Here is a 19,281-nt window from a genome sequence, read left to right as displayed (position 1 = left end):
AATCAAAGAACACTTGGGCTAGACTGAAGTAGGAATGTTCACTGCCACTGAGTGTGGAATTGCTCCCTCGACAAATCCACGGCACAGACACAGCCAAAGCGTGGGACTATACTCATCATGGCACCGAGTAAAGCGAGGAAGGTCCCGCACAGAACTGTGTCACCTTCCCGGAAAACGTCACCCACCAACAGTGGGTCTAAACTATGTTGGGGTTATACACCTGGGACACTAGCGCATTGTGCAACCACAGCACACGCCTTGCTGATCCCCTCTACCACACTGTCCAGAAGGCTTCTTCATCTCCAACATCTACTCAGCCATGTGCCATTTTTAAGCTATGCCCTACAGAATGGCATCATCCAACTCCCCCTACTCCATCGAGGCCACTGATCTAGGCCTGAGCAATCACAGGATCATTGTTGTCCAACAGCATCGGGTCCTTACCAACACAAAGGAATTCAATTAAATCATGAAGATAAAGTACAACTTCCCTAATTCGTGAATCTCATTTTTATCTGGATAGTCAACATGTTTCCTCGCCCCTGTAGGAAAATCAAAATAGCTTGGCTTTGCCAGTTTAGTCATTTATCTTGTTGTGGTTTGTTTTCCTTAAGATGATAATTTTCTTTCTGGAATATAAGTCTGTGAGAATTATTAAAAAAAAAATCATTCTGCATAGTGCGGTACAAAGGAGGAAACCGTCGGGTGGCTCTCCATTCAATACTGATCTGTCACCTAAGGGCCTGCATCACTTTGAAAAGGTTACTTAGTTTCTCCTGGTCTCATCTTTTTCATTTTACAATGGTTATAACAAGTGTCTGTTGTTGTCGAGAGATTGGAATGAAATCATGTGTTAGCACAATGTCTTCAGTTATTGCCAGTTTGGGATGCGAATAATAAATTAGTATTTTAAGCTGGGTTTCTTCAGGCAGGGTAAGATACTCAAAATAGGAGGGCAGGCGCCTTAGGCCACTGACTCGCTCAACCTGGAAACATCCGGCTCTCAAATATCTTTCTTTCTTAAATTAGTCAAATGATGATTTATTTCTCTTTCTGTGGGCAGAATGTTTGGTTTTTGTAGCTCTGAAAGGGCACTGGAGGGAGGGGTTACTTTACATTCCAACTCCAAAGGACCTTTTCATGTACCTGACTCAGTGTTTCCTCCTGCTGATAACTATGTGTATTTACAATTGTAATTGCATATTCTTTTGATGGCTAATTCTTTTGAGGTTGGGTTGATTGTATACTATTTGAGAATATAAATATCTACTTGATTTTTATTGCATTTAACAAGTTTATATTACCTAATAAGAATACCTAGATTTTGTAAGTATTTATATTTATATAGTGCTTTCAGCCTGTTTACTTTTAGTCAGGATCAGGTGATGTAGTGTAGTGGAAAGAGCTTTAAAACAAGAGTTAGGTATTTTAATCCTACTTAAGGCTCCCACATCGATTGTTTCCAACCCTTGAGCAAGCTGTTTTGTCTCCTTTGCTCCAGCTTCCTGGTAAAGGTCATCTGAAAGAACCAATCCCTTTTCATAAATCCACGTGAAAATTTGAAAAACACAGTAGTTAGTGAAAATTTGGAAGGTTTAACATTTTCACATATGCGTACTTAAAGGAGACACTTGGGGATTTCCTGGATAGCTTTCAGGAAAGTAATGGTTGGGAAGAGTGCATCCCAGATGGATTACGTGAGTAATAGCTGAACTTCTGATAAAATGAAGTAGAACATAACCTGGGAGTGAGGAACAGGAAGGCTTTCTTAGGGCATATGTTTTATGTCTGTAATAATGGCAGTTAAAATTACCATCAAAGTGTTTGGAAACTTTAGAGTAGCTCCAACTACAATGTTACAGATTGCCTTTGTATGAAAACCTCACCAAGAAAAGCATCATAAAACTCAAATGCTTTCCACTGTTTCTCAATTTTTGCCCATTTCTCCCTATTTCTCTGTTGTTCTTCCTCAAGGTTATATGAGTATTTCTTGACTTGGGACTCACAGTTTATTTTTAGTCCGTTCTCGCCTATAAAGTCTGTAGCATATTATTCTGTGGTTCTCTGATAGTTCAGAGTTATAAAGAAACACCTTGTCTGGGGAACTTTTGCATTTGGTTTCCTACTGCAAATAATAAAATGTCAATTATTCCATATAATTATTATTTATAGCACTTTAAACAGTCTGGCATATAGGGGCCCAGTCAATAGTTGATTGATAATAAACAAATGAAATCAATAGCAAAATAGAATTCTCCAATCAATCAGTCATTCACAGGTGCATGTGCTCACAAACTCTGATGGAATGCCTAGTATATACAACATGTGGCTTGATGCCTCAAATGCAAAAATGCATGCCACTGCCCCAGCTTTTTAGGAAAGTGAAAGTAGTAAAAATTTTGTAGAACCTATAACTAAAGCTTAAAATAAATTCAAAATAATATTTTAGGATAGAGGATGCATAGATTAATTCTGCCATGGTTGGGGAGTGGGGGCCATGGATATTCTGGACTGGGTGTGTAACCATTGAACTGGACCTTGAAAAACCAGGAAAAGCTTAGTAGGCAGAGAAGAAGGAATCGTTACTCATATTTAACTAATGTCCTGTGCAGAAAGGATGGCATTTTGAAAAATAAATATGGAATGTTCAGACATGAGAAGAAAAATTTGGCAGGTCACGGTTTTTAAACTTTTTAAAATTATAACAATTTGGATACCAGTTAAAAGATGGTAGTATGACTATTAAATTTGTTTCTTAGGAATATAAGTTTGATGGGCCTGGGCTTTGGAAGTGGACTGGAAAATTAGAACCTTGGACAGATCCAGGCCAGCTGGGAGACTATTGAAATATCATAGACCAACCTGCCAGCAGAGATGGAAACAACTCTTTTGGAGCTCAAATTAACAAGTATCACTGCCTGATTCAGTTAGAATGTTGAGGGCAAAGGCGAACTTTCTTTTAATTTGAAATACTGAAACTTATAAATTTAAGGCAGACAAAATGAACCCAATAAATTTTTGTTGTATGGAGTTCATAGTTTATGCATAAATAAGCAAAAATGAGTGTTGAGATGAAAGAGATGGATATTTAGGTGAACACATGTCTTCAGTTTACACCCACGGTACATTAATAATAGAAGGGTGTCTGAGAGGAGATAGCCCATAGCTTTTCATGTTAGAAAGCATAAAAGGCTTAGTAGATATTTGTGAAGGGTGCTTTCTTTATTTCAGAACCATTCCAGATATCCCTCTCATAGTACACAGATTTTTTTTTCTTTATATCACTTCTGTCAGTATGACATTATGTCCATGTGTCATGATTTAATGAATACATACTTGCAACACTGAGCCTCATTCTTTTGAGCACCTGTGTTTTCTCAGTGCCTTAAATAGTGACTGGGATAAAGTCACAGGCCAGGTTGTAGATAATGCTGAACCAGTGGCTGAAAGGACCGATGACTTCTTTTCAAACTTATCTTTGACTGAATTAATTGCTTATGATTTTGTAAAGCACACTGGAACAGAGTCAGATAAAATCTGTTGATCATAAAACAGTATGTCCGCAGCAGTGTTATCTTGTGGAAGGCTCATAGCTTAGGGAGTTAGAGAGACCCTGTCTGATGTCCAGTGTATACCACTTGAGTCTCTGTTTCATCATCTGAATAGGACAATAAAACTGTATAGAGTAGTTGGGAGTATTTAAAAATAATCTATAGAGTAGGTTGCAGGGCACTTCTACTCATTAAATGTTAATTTAATTTTTATTTATGTGGACTTCACTAAATGGCTTGACTCTATGTTGTGGCAAGAATAATCACAGATCAGCTCTCTTTTATTTTATTCTTTTTAATGCGCTCTACTTCAAAAAGGAAACAGTGTGGTTCAGTGAAATGATCAGAGACGATCTTTTGATACCGTTTCTGTTTGCCTTTAATAGTAATATAGATTATTTATTTCTGTACACTTATGTACGTCTAGAAAGGAAAATAACATTTGAAAAAAAAATATTAAGCACGGTTTGATCTTAGTTGTACATCTTTACCTCCTCCGCCCCACAGGGGAAACATCCTAAGATTGATTGCAATCAAGACTGACTTGTGAGACTAAAGAGAAAGCCTGGCGCTTGCTGTACTACTTTCCTGTTTTGATTTGAGGAAATTACTGCATCTTTGTTGTTATGTTACAGATCTACTTACGCTTCTTGGACTATGAGATGCAGAATTCAAACGAATGCAAAAGGAACTTTGTGGCTGTGTATGACGGCAGCAGCTCCGTGGGGGACCTGAAGGCCAAGTTCTGCAGCACCGTGGCCAATGACGTCATGCTCCGCACGGGTCTTGGCGTCATCCGCATGTGGGCCGATGAGGGCAGTAGGAACAGCCGGTTTCAGATGCTCTTCACATCCTTCCAAGAACGTAAGAACCCCTGAACTTGACTGTTTGTACTTCAGGAGGTCCTAGGCTGCAGGTCCCGTCAGCGGCTCACGGTGTTTCTCCTTGCAGTGCGAGCACGCTAGGGTGTGTCTAACAAGTTCTTTCTGAGATTCCTTTTCCGTCACTTGGGCCCAGAGACAGGAGAGAGTTACAGATCACTTTTTGATGACCTGTTTCTGCACAGGCATCATAGCTTTGCTTAAGACAGCTCAGCGTTCAACCGGGAAAGGACAATTTTTTTCCCTTTGCTTTAGCAAAGTGCGTGGAACTTGAACAGTTTCTGATGAAGTTTGACTTTAAATATTAAAAACCTGCGTAAAAATATTTGGTAGCTTCTCTTCAGTGAGCTCCTCTTGCAGTCGCACTTACTGCAAATAGGTCCGAGAGGACGGAGTTCCAATTAACGTAGGCAAAGAGAGAGAATTGTTTGGGAAGAGCGTAAACAGAAAAAGTTTCAGAAAGTATTTAAAATGGCACAATGGGTGATATCCAGAGTTATGTGCAAAGCACAGCAATTTTAGAAAATGATGTTCTAACAAATAATGAGTCATATTAATAGATATATTTGGAATGTTCTTTAGAAACCCTGAATAACTCATGTTTAATAATTTTATACAAATGAAAAAAAAATCCTGAAAAATTCAGCTTTAAAAAATCAGCACCTTGTATTTTGAAACAATCTATTTATTAAATAGAAAAATAAAATGCTTTTGAAACCTCCAGGATTTCTCGGTGATAGGCACGGCATGCAATATTTTTTTCAGTTCATCAATATTAAATATACTGGACAATTCTTTTATATAGTGAAATTCCTCTCTAATTACCCAGTTGGAGAGTTCTAGGACACTAGAAGTACCAAGTGTCACATCAAATCTTAATACCATCATGGAGCGAATTACCTTGCCCAACGTTACTGCATATTTAAGCAGCATTTCCCATCATGTCCTCATTTCAGTGGTTGATCAAAAGGTTAGAGGTAGTGCATCTTGATTTCAGCGAGGTTTTGGGTCAAAAACAAACAAACAAAAAACCAAAAACAAACAAACAAACAAACTTGTCATTTTCTTGACTAGAGTAGGAAGAAATTCAGGCTACAAGATAGCACATTTAATGTCCTCACTGATGATTACTCCACAGTGGATGGTAGCTCTTGCCTTTGGTGAGAGGTTAAAGGTACTTATTCTATATTCTTATCAGTGTTGGATGATAATAGGTTGAGAACTCCTATTTGATTTAAATGATACACATACAGTAGGGTTAGCTTATATGTTGGTGAATATTATCAGGTTTTTAAACAATATCACAAAAGTCTTCAGTTTTTATCAAAACTGTACCATGAAAGGTAATGGGGGGAAATGAAATTATATATCTTTATCTTTCAAATATTGACTAAAACAACAGTAGTATAGAAGAACCCTAACTCCTAGGACTTCCTGAAGTTGTATTTCATTCAAACTCATTTTGAGCCAATACTTAAAAAATAATAATAATGGACAAAAAATAGCTTAGCTGTATTAGCTTATATTAAGGAAATTGAAATAAACAACTCAAAGGAGATCGTCTCATGGGAAGACTGCTGATGACATAATCTGTTCTTTTCTGGGTTTTGTGAATGAGGAGGAGAGTAATCACTTAGAAGAGGCTGAGCAGGAATCAGGAGCCACTGGAAACATGAGACCAGTTCAAAGGAGGAGAAGTGTTTATCTTAGAGATTTTGTTGTTGTTGTTCAAAATGCGATAACTACCTTAGACTTCTGTTGGTTGGATGGATTAATGTCTGAGAGCTGATATTTGTTTGCTAGATTGTAGGGAAACATCTAAGTGAAATTCAGGAAAAACATGACTAGCTTATAGGAATGCTCCAAAACTGAATGGATTCCCATGGAGGATATGGGCTCTGGATGGAGAGTGATCAGTCGGAAAATGGATCATCATGCTGCCTAAATGGGGAAGGGGGAATGTCGTTTTTTTTGTAGGGAAAGGACTGGTAAACCTTGAAGGTCCCATTCAGCTCTAACAGTGACTGAGTTCTCCCATTCAGCTCTAACAGTGACTGAGTTCTCCCATTCAGATCTAACAGTGACTGAGTTCTATGAGTCTTTAGAATGCTGCTTATACAAGAAATGGTGAATTATATCATACTGTGCAAATGCCATTAGAAGTATTTCTATCTGAGCTAAAAAATAGAGTTTTCGTGCATGTACGTAAATGATCTCCAGAAGTCCTTCAAGTGGGTGGACATTTCAATGTTGAATTCAGGAAAAAAATTGGCCTTCTTCATCCGTGGGAGGAAAGCACACCAATCCTTTATATTCCGGCACGAGGGATGGGTTATCACTCTCATTTCAGTGATGAGTATTACGAAGCTTTCTCTGTGATTATCTCATCACTTTACAATAAGCTTCGATTAGAACAGATTTATCCTCTGCGTCATGTTGCCTATGCAGCTTTTGGATATTCTGCTTTTTCTTGCTTTTTTGGGCAACTAAAACTGGGTGGAATCTACCATAGCATCTGCCTAAAATCAAAGTCATTGTGTGATGAAGGATGTGGGGATGGACTAAGTCGTTCTGTATTGAAATCAAAGTATTCCAGATATGAGATGATAATTCCAAAACAACAAGAACTGAACGTCAATCAGTGCTACTACTCAGAAATGAGTGGTTATGTCATTTTAAAGGCTCCTAATGAGGAAACAAAGGAATTCTATTTAGAGAGTTTCAAGTTCCACAAATGATATTGTTTTATTCAATATTAGTGCCTGGGAGAGTACGTGGCATGACATTTTTGTTTTTCTTGATGATGATAGGCATAAAGTTTATGTAATATAGATCATATACATATATAGCTTATAGATAATATACTATCTTATATATAATTACATAATATATATTAACATTCGTATTTAATGTAGTTCTCTAATCTTTCTCCATAAACACCTGCACACATATGGAGGAAAGATTAGACTTGTGAAAGCAATGACCAACTTTGTAATAGTCAAATAATGAGTTTTTCTTGATTCCCTGATTCCTTGGTTCCTTGCTGTTTTTCTTGGTTCTTAACATTTATAAGGTAGTATCGCCCAGCGCAGTGTTCAGAAGTGCTTACAGCATATTCAACAATATTCTAATTCCTGTCAAAGGTCTTGGGACCATATGATGTATTTTTTTTTACTGTAATTGATACCCCATGTTACATGAGTTTCAGGTGTACAACTTGAGCGATTTGACAAGTTTATACATGATGCTGTGTTCACCGCAAGTGTACCTCCTGCCTGTCCCATGAAATCCCTGTGACAGTATCATTAGCTGTAATCCTCATGCAGTGCCTCTTATTCCCACAATTTATTCTTTCTGTAGCTGGAAACTTGCATCTCCCACCCTCATCGTCCATTTTGCCCAGCCCCCACCCACCTCCCTGTCGGTTCATTCTGTGTATGCATAGATCTGATTTTGCTTTATGTTTGTTCTATTTTTAGGTGTTAAAGGACAGCTTAGGGTCCATCTATTTCAATCCCAAACATTTTGTGAAGTGAAACAGAATAAGCAAAGACCCAGGAACTTAACTGAATTTCCCAGCACACCCTCAACTCCATGCTTAGTAACTGAACACTACTGTGGCAAGGACTGAAGAGCAGATTCCAAAGGTGCTAAAGCTCATTAGCTTAGGATACCTTGGTCCCTTGTAAGGGATGACAGAGCTTCCATTTTCTAAAGATGATGGTGATAAAGATGGCAATAACAATAGATAGCACTTACACGTCACCCATATAGCACAGATATGTCTGCACTGGTTTATACGTTTTCAAAGGGAACTTTGATTCTCTGGCCCTATCTGCTGCACCTGAGGTCTACATGTCATACGAACATGCTATGGTCATACCGTATACCACTTCCTTATGACTTACAAGATTAGAGGCACGTAAAATTATAACAAGGGACTTCTACTCTGGAACATACTAATCTGGAGACTAATGCACATAGAAATACACTTTCAATCATCATATTTTTGCATTTGTATCTGAATAAATTCCTGAGAAGGGAAAGAATGTGTGTGAGGGGGGCGATCTCAAGCAGACCCCTGCTGGGCATGGAGTCTGATGTGCGGTTCCATTCCATGGTTATGAGATCATGACCTGAGCTAAAATCAAGAGTCAGTTGCTTAACTGACCTGCCACCAGGAGCCCCTGAATCACTTTTTATAAGTCATTGATTTTGCTCTAAAGAATCACTCAATTTTTAAGAAATTTGATTATTGTTGGTATAATTTCAATATTAAACATACTTAAAATATAAAAATTCATAACCAATTATAATGGAATTGTATACAATACATAAGGGAAATATTATTGAAATGTGTTCAGATTGAACTTTTTGAGACTTTTCTGTGTAACATAAGTTTGCAATGACTGGAATGGATGAATGACATAAGTAATTCTGAAGTTCCACCTTCCATCGCTTCTCTTTCATTGAGAGGTTTTGCACAATAAAATCTTAGTCACTTAGTACTTGATTAATGAACAATGTATTTCTGTTAAAAACAGACAAGTAAAAAGAGGTGAAAAACAAATTGTCCATTTTCTGATTATAGCATGTTGTTTAAAATAATTTGCTGGAGCGCCTGGGTGGCTCAGTGGGTTAAGCCTCTGCCTTCGGCTCAGGTCATGATCTCAGAGTCCTGGGGTTGAGCCCCATATCAGGCTCTCTGCTCAGTGGGGAGCCTGCTTCCACCTCTCTCTCTGCCTGCCTCTCTGCCTACCTCTCTCTGTCAAATAAATAAAATCTTTAAATAAAATAAGATAAAATAATTTGCCAAAATGACATAATTTATTTAGTTTTTTATTTTGTGACAAAGACTGTATCAAGTATAAATGATAGGTTTATTTACAATGAAGACATATACACAATAGCATCTAAATTCCAAGGAAAACTGAGTTGAGGGGCGCCTGAGTGGCTCAGTGGGTTGAGCCTCTTGCCTTTGGCTCAGGTCATGATCTTAGGGTCCTGGGAGCCTGCTTCCCTCTCTCTCTTGCCTGCCTCTCTGCCTACCTTTGATCTCTCACTCTCTGTCAAATAAATAAATAAAATCTTAACAACAACAACAAAAACTTTTAAGCTGAAGGATTCTATGGAAGGCAGAATTTTGAGATGAACAGAAAGATCCCACCTCTGGGTGTAGAAGTCGCTCACATCTCTTTCCCCTTGAAGTAGATAGAACCCATAAGAACCTTGGGATATCATTCAGTGATTCAGTTGCATTCTGTGGCAAAAATTATTTTGCAGATGTAACTACATTCCTTAATCAATTGACTCTGAGTTCATCAATAGGGAGATTACCTTGGGCTGACCTGAGTGATCAGGTGAGCTCTCCGAAATAAGGTGAAGCCTCAGCTGCTGACCTACAGAAAGAGTATGGACAGGTACATTTTGAATGGCGACTCAGGGAGCTCAGAGCATCCCTGGCCACCAGCTCACAAGAAAATGGGAACCTCAGTCATAGGAATGCAAGGAAGTGAATTCTGCCACCAAACTGAGTGAGACCCTGGACCCAGGTACAAACCACAGCCCCAGCCAACACCTTGTTTGCGCCTCATGAGACCCTATCAGAGGGCCCAGTGTCCAGGCTTCTGACGTTGTGTGGTTATAAATGGGTATTGTTTTAAGATCCTAAACTTGTGGTGGTTTGTTACACGGCAGAAGTGAAGCTCTGAATTTGGTGCTGAGAGGGAGCTGTTGCCATAACAGATACCCAAGATGTGGAGCAGCCTTGGATTAGGTGGGCGTCAAGGGTTGGTTAAATTTTGAGGAGCATGAGAGAAAAAGCTGAAATTAGATGGACACAGTAAATCTGGACTCAGAGGGCTGCCAGGGACAGAAGTGGGAGGGGTATGTTGTTAGAAACTGGAGGCTGGGAAGTCTTTGTTTGGCAGTGGCAAGAAAGCTCAATGAAACCGTGTCCTGCAGGCATGCAGCAGGCCACCTGGTGAGTGACTAACAGTGGCCATGCATTGAAGGAATAACCTGGTTTCTCTTGTTGCTTGTAGAAGCTTGTGAGGGAAGGGGGACACATGGAGGGGAGAACCCTTAAGCAGAAAGCAATTAGGACGCAATGGTTTTGAAAATTGTCAGCTTCTCTGGGTGGCGGAGGTGTTAAAAATCAGAATAAGTGCTGAATGCCTGCAGAGAGATGAGGTGGGACACATGACTGTAGAGCCTTTGCTAAAGGACCGGAAGCAGAAAAGCACAGTGTCAGTAACAGAAGGGCCCTTTCCGGAGGTGAAAGGCGTGCCTCATGGATCTTTCAGTCAAACCAGAGGGCATCCAGGAGGACAAAGGCCATGACCCTCTGCGATGTCAGCAGGAGACAAGGAGAGATGCAGGATCGTCTCAGAGTTTGGGTGAGTATTTGAGGGTAAAACAGAGTGAGTTTCAAGCATGGGCCATGGGGTTCTTGAGGAAATCACTCTAGCAGAAATACTTCTAGTTTGGACTGAAAGGAGTGGAGTACCGATGAGAAGACATCATAAGAACCCCTAAATTCTTTTTTTTTAATATTTTATTTATTTATTTGACAGAGAGAGGTCACAAGTAGGCAGAGAGGCAGGCAGAGAGAGAGAGGGACAAACAGGCTCCCCGCTGAGCAGAGAGCCTGATGCGGGGCTTGATCCCAGGACCCTGAGATCATGACCTGAGCCAAAGCCAGAGGCTTAAACCACTGAGCCACCCAGGCGCCCCAAGAACCCCTAAATTCTTGTGGCGGGAAGCTGCCAGCTAAAACTGCTGAACCGCCAACATGGGGCACCTTTCAAAGAAAGGAAGAACAACTCTAAAAGCAGCACCAAGAGCCTGGAAGGTGAAGCCCAAACCATGAAAAGGCTTTTCCTAGGACTGGAAACATAGTCCGGTGAAATCCAGCATGTACCCTGCTGAACTTCAAAACTATTACTATTTACTCTCCATTCTCTCTATTTCCAACCAGAATCTCTACGTCCATTATGCTGTGCCTCTCCCACCATTGTGTTTGGGGTATTGGGGTAGGGGGTTTGTCTCTTTGGTTCCCTGGGCCCCTGGGTGGAGGGGAATAGGACCCCAGGGGCTGCAGTTCAAGGATGGCACCCAGCAGCCTCTTCTGCACCACATTTAGATGGTTTGGACATGAGGTTTGGGACTTTGAGTGGGTGCTGCATTGTGATGTCACTCCTGGGAACCTTCAAAAGGGGAGAATCTGTTTTGCATCCATGAGGGAAGAGAAGCACTGGGGACCATTGGGTGGGCTGTGATGGGCAGAATTTTGTGATGACCCTAATATTTCCACCTACTGCTATTCAGGTCTTGTATATACCCCTCCCCTTGTGTGCAGGAAGAATCTGTATCATGGGATGTCATGTTCTATTTTGTGACGAAAAGGATTTTTCATAAGTAGTTATGGTCCCTAATCAGTTGATTCTGAATTAATCAAAAGGGAGACTAGCCTGGTGGGTTTGACTCTAAACAAAAAAATATTGATAATAGTCTTTAAGCTCTTTTAAAAGAAGTTGGAAAGGTCAGGGATGGAAGAAGTCAGAGTCATTCTAAGCTGTAATGAATACTCCCGCTACCTTAAAGAAGCATGCTGACCAATTGTAAAGAAGGCCAGGTGGCAGAACAGGGTGGGTGCGCTTTGGAAGCTGAGAATGTCACCCAGTTGAGAGCCAGGAAGAAAGGAGGAGCCTCAGTCCTTATAGTCCCAGAGACTGAGCTCTGCCAACAACTCAAATGAGCTTGAAAGGGACCCTCATGCTGCAGGTGAGTCCCAATCCTGCTGCCTCCTTGATGTTGGCCTTGTGAAACCCTAAGGAGAGAAACTACTCAACCCAGACTTCTGACTTACATAACTGTGGGATGTAAGTGGATGTTGTTTTAAGCCAGCAAAGTTGTGGTACTTTGTTACTTGTCAATAGAAAACCAAACACCTTCCTATTGTAATGATGTACACTTTTGAGTGCAAGAGATAATCAAGATGGGGGCACCTGGGTTCTCAGTGGGTTAGGCCACTGCCTTCAGATCAGGTCATGATCTCAGGGTCCTGGGATCGAGTCCCGCATTAGGCTCTCTGCTTGGCGGGGAGCCTGCTTCCCCTTCTCTCTCTCTGCCTGCTTCTGATCTCTCTCTCTGTCAAATAAATAAATAAAATCTTTAAAAAAATAAAAGAGAGATAAGATGTCCATCTACATATGTTACTTACATATATTAACTAGTATATTATTATTTATTAACTGTTTATTGCCATTTCTAGAAGTTTGGTAGTTGAGATGTGACAAGGTAGAATGGTAGGAAATATATAAAAATAATCACTCCAACATCAGCTTGACCCTAAAAATTGAGTAACCACCACTATGTATTTAACTTAGTCATCAGGGTTTTCATTTTGATACTTGCTTGTATGATTTCGTTTGTTCTTTTGTTACTTCTGTAAACATGTGAGCACCTAGGTGCAGAAATGAATGGATGGGTTGTTACTGCACTCATTCAAACTGAACTCCAGCCTGTGACTCGCTTCAGAAAATGTGGATTTCTGTCTGGTACTCTGCACCACACTGTGACCACATACGTCCTAAGTTACTTTAGTAAGTTATCCACTGAGACACTGTATTCTAAAACGCCCTTTTTTTTTCTTGTAGGGGATTTTTCCTCTCTCTCCAGCCTTGGTTTAGATTAGTAGAATCTTTATGCTTCTGCCATAGTAATCAGTTATTATTTCACAGTTCAGTTTTATTATCGTTTCTTGTCTGGAGCCTACCTTGGTGTGCCATCTGCCTCTTGTGTACACAATTTATATTCTGTCCTCGATAGTGTGCCTTCTCAGTTTTGCAATATACAAGTACGCTTGTCATAGGACCTCAGTAAATTAACTTTGGTAGATCCTAAAGGGGGAAAGTATATAGATATTTGATTCTGAATGTAAAATGCACCAAGTTCAGTGGCACTCTGAGATTATACACCAGAAAATATTGATGATGATCAATTCACAACAATAATATTTAATGTCCTCTCCAGAAAAAGCAAGACCAAACACATTTACAAGATTAAGGTAAATGGTAAGAATGAAAAACATTGTATTTGCATGTATTTCATGAAAGGAGAAAAAGTGATATTTATTATAGGAAGCCATGTTACCAGTTATAACACAGACCAAAATGTAAACTGATGTGTTTACTGATAGAGATCTCCATGCCTCACTGTTATGGCTTGGTGTGTTTTAAAAAGTGAAAGACTACTTCATTGATACAAGAAATATTTACTTATATCTCTCCCTACAGCTGCACCCATACCAGATAGCATAGACTGAAAGATCAGTAATACACGAAATAGGCTGCGAAAATTGCTGCATAAATGTCTGATTTGGGCCTGTTTTCTAAAACAGACATAAAACTCTTTACAGACAAGGGAACATATCAGATATATAAATATACAAAATTTAAGATAGGTATTATTATCAAAAACATAATTAAAATTCAAAAAGGAAAAGCTGAATAGAGCAATTGGCAACAGAAACTGCAGACAGTGGGTAAATATTCTTAACTGATAAGGAATAAAGATTGCATAAGATGATTAGAGAAAGTTATATAAGCATACCAAAGAAAATGGGGCAGATAAAGTGAAAATTTAATATCCAGAGAAGCATAGATGGCTTGTTGGTACAGGAACCACACACCTATCCATATTAGTGAACAAAGAGATGTAAATTCCAATAAGAAAAAGGCCTCATTTTCATCTATCAAATTGCTTTACAAAAATAGCAATAATAAAATACCCGGTTTTGGAGATGGTGTAGTAAAATGAGAATAGATGTCTGCTGGTACAAAAGGGTAAGTTTTCTGAAGGGTAACTTAGCAATATCTATCAAAATTCTAAAACAGGTTTAAAAAATTTAAAAAAGTGTACTGGGTGGTTCAGTCCGTTAAGCATCCGACTCTTGGTTTCAGCTCAGGTCATGACCTCAGGGTCCTGGGATAGAGCCCCACAACAGGCTCCCTGCTCAGCACAGAGTCTGCTTGAGATTCTTTCCTCTCCTTCCTCTCCCTCTCCCTCTGCTGCTCTCCTTACTTGCATGTTGCCTCCCACCCAAAATAAGTAAAATCTTTTAAAAAATCCTAAAAAACAAAAAGATTAAAAAAATAAAATTAAGATCTTTCCTGTAGATCTAAAAAATTAACCTGAGAGTATATATTAGTGATAAATATATTTAGAATCATTTTAAAAAATGAAACTTGCTTAACTTAATGGTTAGATGGTTCTTGGAACATACATATACTCTTTTCACTCTTATGATTTGTGTACTTCTATCAACATGTGTGATAAATGTTTAACATAAAGGATCTACTATATATGCAATGCATGTGTGTAGAAAGCAATGCAATTAAGGTAGTAATAGTGATTATTTTTAGGTGATGAGATTTTTTGATTCTCGATGTTTTGTGATTTTTCTACAATGAACAGTTTTTGTTTTCGTAAATATTTTTGAAAACAATAAATAAAACATTTGACATAAATGACTTTCTGAAGGGATGTATTAAATCTGAGAAGAGTATATATGCCACATCTCTCTCTCTCATCCACACACACAAACACACACACACATACACACACATTTTAGGTAGGTTCCATGCTCAATGTGGAGCCCAATGTGGGGTTTGAACTCATGACCCCAAGATCAAGACCTGAGCTGAGATCAAGAGTTGGACAATTAACCAACTGAGTCACCCAGGTGCCCCATATATATATATATATATATATATATATATATATATATATAACTTTCTATATTGAGAAAATCAAGACACATCTACAATGTCAGGAAATGATAACTGATCAAGAGTTTTGGGGGGGGTTTTAATAATGCCAACACATGAGGACAGGTCACTATCCAATGACCTGCTCTTTTAGACTAGGTAATTACTAGTCTACTACTAGTCTACTGGTCTACACTAGAAATTCTCAACTTTTTACCTCCAAGACCCTCTCACCTGATGGTTTGTGTATGGCATGACAGATGCTGATGCATAAGCCTACCTTTTTGTAATGTTCTTAGAACACTAGAGGTCATGTAGTCCTTCCTCTGCTGGGTGACATGAGTAAATCTTTGAGTTTGTGTTAATGTTTGAAACGTTGTATGTAATTAGAAAATGTTGCTTTTTGGGCACCTGGGTGGCTCAGTGGGTTAAGCCTCTGCCTTCGGCTCAGGTCATGATCTCAGGGTCTTGGATTCAAGTCCTGCATCGGGCTCTCTGCTCAGCAGGGAGCCTGCTTCCCTCTCTCTCTCTCTGCCTGCCTCTCTGCCTACTTGTGATCTCTCTCTCTGTCAAATAAATAAATAAAATCTTAAAAAAAAAAAAAAGAAAATGTTGCTTTTGATCCATTTCAGAAATCGTGACTCAAGAGTTGCTGGGTGTCCTGGTTGAAAACCATTGCCCTCCCACGTCAGAGATCTCATTCGTCACTTTTCCCATCTCTCACCTTCCTGACCCTGATCCTGTTGCAATGTTGTTTGGCCATACCTACATCAACAGTTGTGTTCTGATTACCCTCAGAAATAAGCTACTAGGTTTTAAATATATGTTTTTAAATGTATGTGTTCAGAACAGAGCAAATGGTGGTTGCCTATCCTGTCAATTAATGGGATAATAACATACTGAAATTTTCATAGTCAGTAGTTTCTTACTTGCAAATTTAATGAGGACTTTGAGCAAGGAATTATAATATAAAATTGTATAGTCTGCTAGGGACCCAACCTTCCTTTTAAAGCATGTGGTTGAGTCCAACTGTAGCATAAAGAAAGCAACTATCAGAAACATTTTAGTATTTGAAGTTAATTATTGGTTGACATTTATTATTGACTTGGTCATTTAACACAAATTATGTTTTTAAATAATATGGTAATGCAGGTCAGTGGAATAATTAACATTTTAAAATCATTTTCCTTGGGTGACTTTTTAGACTAAGATATTTAAATCATATTGGTTTCTATGTGTATTTGTTGAATTACTTAGAAAATTTTGCAAAATTTTCATTGAAGTTTTTAGGTCAACATTGTCTTTAGTTAAGTTGTCAGTCTGCCAGGGAGCCTGTGGACAAGAATAAAGGCAGTAAATTCCTTGTAATTTTTGTAGGCTCCTGGGGGATAACATATATTGATTTCTTTGATTCTGACTTTACAGCTGGTGTAGTTTATGTCTACCATGTAAAGTAAACTCTGTATAGTCATTATATGCAGACAGAAAACTATTGTTTTGAATTGTTAGCCTTTGAACTAGGAGAATCACAAACTCAAGGTTATGATGGCCCATGTTTTCTCCACTCTAATCTTTATTTACTTCAGTTTCCATTTTTGGGACTTGGCATGTTTGACAATGAAACCAAATATAGTAACTTTAGCAGAACAGCATGTCTCTACAACTGTTGCCGTCATGAAAATAAAGCCTGAGACACATGTCCAAGCACAATAATCATCAGAGTACTGACCCCGAAGAACCGTAATATCCTCCTTATGGTCATGCCGTCCTGTCTGATTACAGATGATGAATAAATCATCATGTAGCTGACCCAAAGCAGATGTAACATAGTATAAAAATGTACACTTATTCTTGGAATCAAACAGAATGGATAAGTTCATGATGTGGCTCATGTCCTATGTGAGGAAAGAAATGGCCTCTGTGGAATATAATTTTCTCATGAAGATGCTTTTCTTTTCTTAATATAATGTCTTTTTGGAGCCATAGCAATATGCTATTCAGCAGAAAGATTGGGGGAAATCTAATAAATGTGAGTGGGATTAGACTGAAATTGTGAATAGATTTTCTTGTATTTAAAAGAGATTAAAATGTATCTTAATAATACTGGATATTTTGACAGATAACTAAATCACATTGGAACATAGAGTTTTGGAGGCAGATACTGATCTTTCAAAAAAAAATATTTGAAGATGATAAAGGAGATGAAGAGAAGAGGCACAAATCTATTTCTGGCCTGAAATCTGGTCAGCATTTTTCAGGAAAAAAAAAAAAAAAAAAAAAAAAAAGGTCATTTTCTCTAATTGCATAGCCTCAGGGCCCTTTTAAGTTTAAAATACGGTGGCAGGGGGAGTTTTTCCATTTATTTCAAGGAAAAAGAAGACCTTTGTTTTGGGGACAATTCTAATGGCCATATATATATTTTTCTTTTACATTTTATTTTCCTGTAATTAGAATATCATGATTAAAAATGATACTTAGCAGCAAGCTATACACTTTTGAATCTAGTTTTTGAAGTGTTTGAATTCTTACTCAGATGCTTACTCATAATTGTTATCTCTGATATTTTAGATTTCTCTTCCCTTTAGTTCGTTAAGAACAGTTTACCTCTTTCTTTTTTTTTAACGATTTTATTTATTTATTTGACAGAGATCACAAGTAGGCAGAGAGGCAGATGGGGGAGGGGGGAGCAGGCTCCCCGCTGAGCAGGGAGCCCGATGTGGGGCTCGATCCCAGGACCCTGGGATCATGATCTGAGCTGAAGGCAGAGGTTTTAACCAACTAAGTCACCCAGGCTCCCCAAGTTTACCTCTTCCTTAGAAATTAAAATGATCATCAGAATTTAATGGGAAGTTTGCCCTCCATATCCATCTTACTATTGAAAACTTTTTGCTCTGATGCCTGTCAGTCAACCAGTATTTAGTAAGCATCTCCAAAAGGCACGTATTATTCAAAGCCCAAGTGATAAAGCAGTGAATAAGACAACTCCCTTGCTTTACCTTTTTATAAGAGGAGGAAAAAGATGTACGGGTTCGTAAAGTAAAGAAGATAAACTCCAGTCGTAATAAGTACTGTGGGAAAACAACAACAGTGGGTAACATGGGGGGCAAGGGTGTGGATCTGGGGGTCCCGTGGTTATGGTGGGTGATGTTGGAGTTCAGGAGGCAGCAGAGTCAAGATTTTGGAAGAGCAAAAGGGGTCTTGAGAAGTTTGGGATTTAACCTAACTTTTTAAGTAAGGTTTTAGAGTGTTTGAAAGTGGGGTGAACCATGGTCTGATTTATAGTTTTAAATGACCAAGTTTGGTCTGGTGGCTGAGTCCATGGGTCTGCTATAGAAGACAAGTTGGTGACAAGTGCCCCTGAGCCACTTTCACCAGTGGAGATGACGGCAAGAACTTGGCAGATGGATTGATGATAGAGGGACAGATAGACAGATTGGGCAGACACACCTAAAGGCCTTTTGGATGTGGGTGTTGAGGGAGAAAGGGCCCAAGAATGACCTCAACCTTCAGTGTTAAGGGCTGAGAGGATGGGGGATAGTCCTGCCCCTTATTAACGTCAGGAAGGTGTGAGGGGAAGAATGGGTTGGGGAAAAGGTAGTTAAAGAGGATTAAGGTGACAGCTGCTTGTGCAAGCCTATCCAGACATGTTCCATTTGAGATGTGACTTAGAATCCCGAGTGGAGATGTTATGTAGGAGTTCGATGGTTTGGTACAAAGCTGGACCTCAGCTGGGAGACAGAGCCAGAAGGGTGAGCCTGGGAGAAAAGAGAGTGCCAGAGACTTTGAGTCTGCTGGGATCCCCTAGGGGAAGGCTGTGGATAGAGAAGAGAAGGGACCTTGGATGATGAACCTGGAGACTTGACTACAGGGTTCTGAGAGGCAGAGGAAAAAGTCCTCTCTGTCATCTAAATCAATTAAAATTATTGAATAAAAGTAATTAAATTTCCAAGCATGCTAGATCTCACTCCTTAGTGAATGAATTCATTACTTAAATATACAATGTGGATATGTATCGCATTTACGTATTTACGATAAATTTAAGCTTGATTTCCATCTCCCAGGCAAAGGAACTGATAG

General features: G+C 39.0%; 1 protein-coding gene across 7 annotated transcripts in view; it reads left to right on the top strand.

Moving 5' to 3' along the window:
- Nucleotides 1-19,281, top strand: part of NETO1 (neuropilin and tolloid like 1) — a 125,995-nt gene that overhangs the window by 72,154 nt on the left and 34,560 nt on the right. For 5 of the 7 annotated variants that reach the window (XR_006821093.1, XM_046025798.1, XM_046025801.1 and 2 more), the window contains exon 7: nucleotides 4,187-4,415. Coding sequence is in view for 6 of the 7 variants with exons in the window: in XM_046025798.1 (XP_045881754.1) it covers nucleotides 4,187-4,415 (229 nt within the window). In the remaining variant the exon portion in view is untranslated. Of the gene's footprint in view, nucleotides 1-4,186; nucleotides 4,416-19,281 lie in introns of those variants that run through there. The other 2 variants (XM_046025803.1, XM_046025802.1) reach the window with 1 other exon arrangement.

This window comes from Meles meles, chromosome 12, assembly GCF_922984935.1.
Source record: "Meles meles chromosome 12, mMelMel3.1 paternal haplotype, whole genome shotgun sequence".
In the NCBI taxonomy this organism is placed as follows: domain Eukaryota; kingdom Metazoa; phylum Chordata; class Mammalia; order Carnivora; family Mustelidae; genus Meles; species Meles meles.
This window is presented reverse-complemented; position numbering and strand designations above follow the sequence as displayed.